The 7,500-nt window shown below is 34.2% G+C and overlaps 1 protein-coding gene across 1 annotated transcript in view; it reads right to left on the reverse strand.

The window, feature by feature from the left end:
• Positions 1-7,500, reverse strand: part of Vps13D (vacuolar protein sorting 13D) — an 86,451-nt gene that overhangs the window by 2,494 nt on the left and 76,457 nt on the right. Inside the window, exons 66-70 of the mRNA XM_070138927.1 lie at positions 7,057-7,203; positions 6,763-6,935; positions 5,750-5,969; positions 5,416-5,590; positions 449-648 (exon numbers count right to left, since the gene is read on the reverse strand). Of these exons, the coding sequence (XP_069995028.1) occupies positions 449-648; positions 5,416-5,590; positions 5,750-5,969; positions 6,763-6,935; positions 7,057-7,203 (915 nt within the window). The remainder of the gene's footprint in view (positions 1-448; positions 649-5,415; positions 5,591-5,749; positions 5,970-6,762; positions 6,936-7,056; positions 7,204-7,500) is intronic.

Raw genomic sequence — 7,500 nt, forward strand, 5'->3', positions numbered from 1 at the left:
AATCATATTATATAATATAATGATAATGGAATGAAATAATATATGATAATCATTGTAATAATATATGATAATCATTGTAATAATATAATATGATAATCATTGTAATAGCTAATATTTGCACAATATGACAGTAATATTGACTATATGATGTATCAAAGATAATGCATATAATAATGTTCATGATATGATATGACAGAATTATGATACAATGATAAATGAAAAAGGCATGATAATAAAATATGATATATAATATGATGTGATATATATATATATGATATGATAACACTACTACTAATAATAATGATTATGATAACAGTTATCATAATTGATAATGAAAATATCATCATAAATGATAATGAAAATTAGTAATCATAAATGATAATGAGGACTATAATTCTGATCATGACAGCAACAGAGATAATGATTATGACAAGATCCAATGACTCACTGGGATGCCCTCCTGGGTGACACCAGTATATGTCTGGGACACAATACTAGTGAGGCCACCATACAAGCCAAGGCCGAGCCCTCGTATTCCTGCAGCAATGTGCTCTGCCCCACTGGCTGTCTGCTTGTTGCGTAGCCTCTGACGGTGCTCTTCATGCTTGTCATCCATTGTCACACGCCCGACAGCATCAGACAATGACCCTAGAAGAAGGCAGCCCTTAGTAAAAATAATACATCTTAGTCCAGATGATAAAATCTTTTTTCATATAAGTAAAAAGAACCTATAATTTTCTATAATTCAAAAATCTGCATATTGCTTTTTCTAAAATTAAGACACTTTTTTTATATTTCAAGACAATGTATATTCTGGAAAGGCTAGAAATTCCACAAAGAGCTGAAGTAAAATGATTTATCAAGACAAAAATATATAGATATTCATGATTCCATAAAAAATTATCTAATTCTTTCATCAAGATTTTATGCAACTGCTTTAGAGATTGTCCCCTCCTGTATACTTGCTAATAAAATATGGGGATGTGTTATTTCTTTACATCTATCTTTTACTAATGAGTTGGTATATGAAGTTTTCACCAGGTTGTTATCAATAGATATTATGAAGATCCAAATACAAAAATACCATTCTTTAGGTATTTTTTCTTTTTGTACCCCCTACCCTAGTTTTCAATATGATCACCACCACTTTACTCTAGAATACAGCATGACAATTTTTAAAAGTACAATAACATTGACAATGAACACTATAATCTACAAACTACACAGTTTTGCACAGTAATTTGGATAGATAGTTTCACCAGCGACATACACCATTTTCTAAAACCCAAAAGAACAGTGGGTTTTCTGTTCATAAGTCATCTGGCATGTCTTTTGACTTCTGCCACTTTTCTTATTGTATTAATATACAATGCATCTTTCAATATTGTATCTATTGCATTTCTTTACTACAAATAGAGAAGCAATCCAATACCTTGTCAATAAAATCTGACCACTGTTCACAAATATGTAGATAAATCAAGGCCATTTTCATTTATACTCATAAAACCTTACCAGGCCAAGAAGGACAAAAGAAACATTTCTCAAGAATAGCAATATCCACATTCAACTCCTTGTGATCACATCATATAATAGGAGACACTTTTGAAAACCACAGACCACAAAAAAGAATCCACAATTTCATCAAACACTTGTACCAAAGAGCACAAGAGTTCAAGTCGACTCATTCCATATACCCACAAGATGCGAAAGTGATTTACGACAACCCTGTCACACTGGGTGCTTTCCTCGCACTCAGCAAGCTGGTTGGGGTGGTTGTGGGGATGAAATAAAACAGATTAAGCAAAAACTTGAAAGAAAATCTCAAACAAAACTTAATAACCTACTTTTGGAGAAAAAAATCATTTCAGTACTTTGGTAGTAAAAAAATATGCTGACAGTAAATCTGACAAAGCTAGCAAATAAGTTTGAAATAAAATAAATAGCCAAATATGAATGGTAAAAAAATCAACAAATACTGGAACATAAAAGCTTGCTGAAATCAATTTGAAAATCACAGAAAGCTAAAAACATAAAAAATAGAGGTGACGGGTACTCAGGTGAACAAAGAAATAAAGAAAAATCAAGAAAGCAAATAAATCTCCAGGGAACTTTCAAGTCCTTCCATTCTCATATGCAACCTTTACTCTTTACTCTTCCTTTTCCAATAACATAATATCCAATATTTTTTGGCTCATTTCTACTTTTTTAATCATAAGAATATGCAACCCTCATTTAACAATCATCAACTTCAAAATTCCCTGAAGATAACATAAGCTTGGGCAAAACATGATCATCATAAAACACAGAGGTGAACCACACAAAAGAAAACAAAAAGCAGCTTGATTTTACAAAACTTGAGAATTACCTCCTTCATAGTTACAAAATAAAAAATAAAAATATAAAAAATAACAATTAAAAATGAGACTTCTTTATCTTAAACATAAAAAACTCTATCAGTACCATTAACAACACTTTGCTAATTTAATGCTCTCTTATTCACATCAGAATTCCCTCACTACATCTTTACTAATTTTGATTATCGGAATCTAAAAGGATAAAAAAAAAGTCTAACTAACCAAAACAATAATAACATCTATCACATTGATCAGCAACCTGAAAATCACTCTGGCAGGACTTATGCTAAACATGTCTACTGTAAAGATAAACTATTCTAAAGCACAACGAGAAATCCTCATTAATCAAACTGCCTGTTTATCTACAAACTTACCAAACTGGAAAAGCTGGTTCTCAACAATCACTCCAACTCTCCTTTAAAAAACAACACACACAACTTCAAAAACACAGCAAACCCTTTAAACACAAGTGCATATTAAGAGTATCAGCAAACATACAGCAATACATTTATTACACACAAATACTACAGTAGGTTAGTTGCACATCAACTTTACAGAATCTTTACAATTGTACTAACCTGCTGATCCATTACTAAAACCAACATAGCTCTATTACTTCTAATGGGAGATATTACAGCACATAAATACCAATGCAAACTCTATATATTTAGCAAAGTCTACATAGAAAATACATACTTTATGATTTGCTTTTCTAATACCCTTCACAACTCATTCTCTTATTCCATATTTTCTATATTGTATTCTGCTTTTCAAATATACAGCCTCATGAGTCATGAAAGTTTCTCCCAAAAAGCAAGGAATAAATATAGTCTTTATACGCCCATCAACACTTTCCTCCCTTGGCATTCAACTAATCTGGCAGTGTGCATGGACAACTTATCAAATATTCCTCTTGAGGTAACATGTCTTGGCTACTTGTAAAAGACTTACCATTATCAGGATTACTTTGCAAATAAAATCAGTAGAGATACCAGTCCAAATAGGCACAAAATAACATGATGCAGTGGTATAAAATACTGAATATCATATTCATTTCTAGTGAAAAAAAGATCTGATAGAATCAAGGTGATTTCAACTTGAGTGCATATCAAATACTCTAAGAAATATTAAAATGGAAAAATAATTTTGAAAAGTAAACAAGCATGAACCAATTATCACTTTGTGATATACTCAATTTCAAAATACATAATGTTTAGTACTGATAACTGCTAATTCATACATATTATTACAGAGAATGAAATGAAGGAAATTATTATGATAATAAAAAATAAAAATAGGTGTCATTTAAGTCAGTATCATAGATACCTTTTCCTTTCCTACTCAATGTAAGTACTACTCTGAGCTTTTTTTTTTTTCTTAACATAAAAGTAATCACTAACACCAATAGATCTTAAACACTTGTAAATATGGGTGGGTTACAGCGAAACCTATCTGGAATTGCTCAGTGTTTTACAACGTAGCAATAAATTACACTACTTCAAAACATAATTCTTTAAAAGTATGAAAAAATACTAGTTAATACGTAAAACTAATGGGCACTACAAATAATCTTCTACAATTAAGCCTCTGTTATTCCACTATCACAAATTACTGCTATCGCACACACGCCATCAGCTATCTAACAGCTGGGCTGTATATTTGGCATTATGTGAAATGTAATTATTGACCATCATTAGCCTGCAATTGGTCTACCTTCCCATTCACACCATGGAATAAGCAGTCCAGGTTCTTAGCAGGTCATGTGATTTTTTGGAATCAGAATGCATTTTGCAAATGCAAATAATGACTGATAAAAAAAAAATAAAAAAATCTTAAAAAAAGGATTTGACTATCATTCCCTCTTGAATGGTGTTTTTTTCCTGTTCTAGGAGCTATTTGCAGATGGCTCCTTGTCTCATAACATGTTAACCCAATAACGACGGGTGTCCCACATATAAGACATCCGAAAAAATAAACATTGTCGGGCGTCCCGCTAGTGTGACGCTGTATCGGGGTTCGTGCTCCGAAGCAGCAGCAGGCTGCGGCCGGCAGGTGGACAGACTCTGGGGCAGCTCCGCCCACCAATTTTGTAGCCGACAATTTTTTTTTCCAAGTGTCTCATATATGGGACACCCGTCGTAAATGGGTTAAGGTGATGAAAGGTCAGAACTTGCTCTCAGAAGCTGCTAACAAGTAAAAAGTCATGGATGTTATGTGAATCTTCAGATCAGGTCAGATATGTGCTCATGTTTTGTAAACTAACTGACACTTATACTTCTGATGACAATATTATCAATATGCATCAAATTGTGCATGGTGGAAGTTATCATACTTTTTGGTTGGGCAGTGTTTATGGGAAAACATTAACAAAGTAAGTGGGTAGATTGTCAGCCTGAGTACCAATTAGAATTATTCCTTTTGATTCTAAAGTTCCACCTTCACAGATTTCTACTAGCTCGCAGGTGTGCAACCAATTCAGCATAATAGCAGAGAGTTAGGTGCATAAGATACACCAATCGGCTGAAATAGGACAACTACAGTATTCATGACTTAACTACTTATCTACAAAGACAGTCTACAAGGAATATGACCATTTTTTCCTCCCAGCAACAACCATGTTCTATCTCTTAGCTCAGAGTAGCACTTATCTTGTAGACATCAGGTAGTGTTGATCATTAAAGTGATGCTCATACAAATAGTAAGATTTTCCTCCACTGGTCTTTCTCACTCAAGATTTTTGCTCTGTATTTCCTTTAGTACTAATCATAGGTTACAAGTCTAATCTGCCTTATAATGAGCTGCTGCCATAAGTATCACATCCTGAAACAAAATATGCTGACATTTACCTTATATCAAATGCCCACATGTGACACCTGTGTTGGTGAAAGCTAAACAAAAACCAGTTGCAATCATCTAAAAGTACAATAGATATGTTGAAGTAAAACAAAGAAAAGCTGATCTTCGGACACTATCTACAGAATCAAATCACAACACAGTAAAATTCACAGTACGACAGCTGAAAAGGAAAAGCATATATATTGCAGCAGGCCAAAAAGCTTACCCGTCACCTTGGCAGTAGAATTGGCCATGCCATGCGTCACGTTCCACACAAGACCACCAACAGAGCCTTCGTGAACCAGCTCACTTACGCCCTCGCTCACGTCAGCAAAGAAACCAAACGGATTACCTAAGAAGTCTGTTGATCCTAAAATGCTCATGGCTTGGGATTTCAGCTCCTGAAATTGAAGACACAATTAGCAAAAAGCTGATGCCTATCAGTGTGAGAAAATATATCAGTTTCTAAGATTTATCATCACTTCTCCTTTACATCAGTATTAGTCAATAAGACATCATCATCAAATTATGTGCAGCGGCACATATCAATCACACTTTACCTCCTTGTAATGCTTGGTGATGCAGTCAAACAAGAATCGTGAGGTCTCAAAGGGATGGCATCGCCTGAAGGGTTCTAGGTTAACACTTGCGTGCTCGAAGCGGACAAGGGTAAGACCCATTTTACGTTTAATATTCTGGAGATCAGGGCTTAGTTTTTTCGATGTTAGGACACTTAGCCTAACTTGGTTAAGCTGAAGTTCTAGATTGCTAAAATAGTATCTGAAATCACAACAAAGACCAAGTTAGTACCTTAGATTTCAATGTCCTTACATCCCCATTAGTGGATTCCTTCAAGTCTTTGGCACTGGTAAACACTGCTATTCTGTTGTTTGGGGGGGGGGGGAGGTCAGTAGGAATTTCTGCTTTTTGTTCTTTTTTCTTTTCTTTTACCTGGGAGAACCATCATCTTTTATCCCTCCCCCCCACAAACTGATGAACCAAAGAACATAGCAAATCTATGCCCAACTTCAAGATATACTTTGTGAAAAAAATATGTCTAGCAGATGCAATAATTTTCATGGTAATTTAATCTAAATTACCTTCCCACATAAAAAAATTATATATCTATATCTATATCTATCTATCTATCTATCTATCTATCTATCTATCTATCTATATATATATATATATATATATATATATATATATATATATATATATATATATATTCATGCATTTTTTGTTTACTATGAGGTATAAGCTCCCTAGCTATTTAGGGGGAATGCTCAAAAGGTTGATGCAAAAACATTATAAAAAAAATTCATACACATAAAATTGCTAATTTGAGCAGTTCATTCCTTTAAAGAACAAACTATCTAAATAAGCACAAGTTAAGTAACTCCCACTTTGTCAAATTACAATTGTTATTAACCAATAATTTAGCTGCTTCACCTGAAACCACATATGCACATATTTGAAATGTACCTTTCAAAATATACATAAATGCACAACCTGTGACCAACAAATTTTGTCTATCTTAGCTGCTGATACTTCCAAGCACCATTCTCTCTACCTTGTTGCATTGACTGAGGTGGCCGCAGCTAGCATTCTTCGCATGTCATACTGGTGTTCCTCAACCTTCTCCAATTCTGAGTCTGACTGATCATAGCCAGCCATAAGGAACAATTTGAAGAGTAACGCTTCTTCTATTGTAAGGGTGAGGTTCTTTAAGGTCACCATTAGGTTCTGTTCAAGATAACATAGCCATTATTCAGTAGCAAATAACATACACATTGAATGACAGAATATTTTGACAAAATGAAAGAAAAAGGAAAAAAAAAAAGAATGATTCATCAAAAATATTAACCTTGAAGATGTAAGCATTACTACATGATGATACTAGATGATGGGCAGTGAGGTAGAGAGCAGGCAGGTGACGTGTCTCATCCATCTTGCTCTGTGGAGTCACATACAGCACCACAGGACACTGAGCATTCAACAGTTGATTGTCCACCTGAAAAGTGTAACCCAAAATTGAAATCCTTTTGTACAATAAAGCTCAAATAACTAATTACATACTACTAGATGTGCAAAATAAAACACCTTTTCTCTCCAAATTCCTGTTTGCTCTCCAATATTTTGATCAAGATTCCTTCATTACTTTCCTGGAAAAAAAAATACTACAAGAAGATTCAGTCCCACAGTCTTAACCCATTACCAATGGGTGATCCATATATGAGACACCCGAAAAAATAAACATTGCCGGGCGTCCCGCCAGTGTGATGCTGTATCGGGGCTCGCACTCCGACGC

Source organism: Penaeus vannamei, chromosome 25 (assembly GCF_042767895.1).
Source record: "Penaeus vannamei isolate JL-2024 chromosome 25, ASM4276789v1, whole genome shotgun sequence".
In the NCBI taxonomy this organism is placed as follows: domain Eukaryota; kingdom Metazoa; phylum Arthropoda; class Malacostraca; order Decapoda; family Penaeidae; genus Penaeus; species Penaeus vannamei.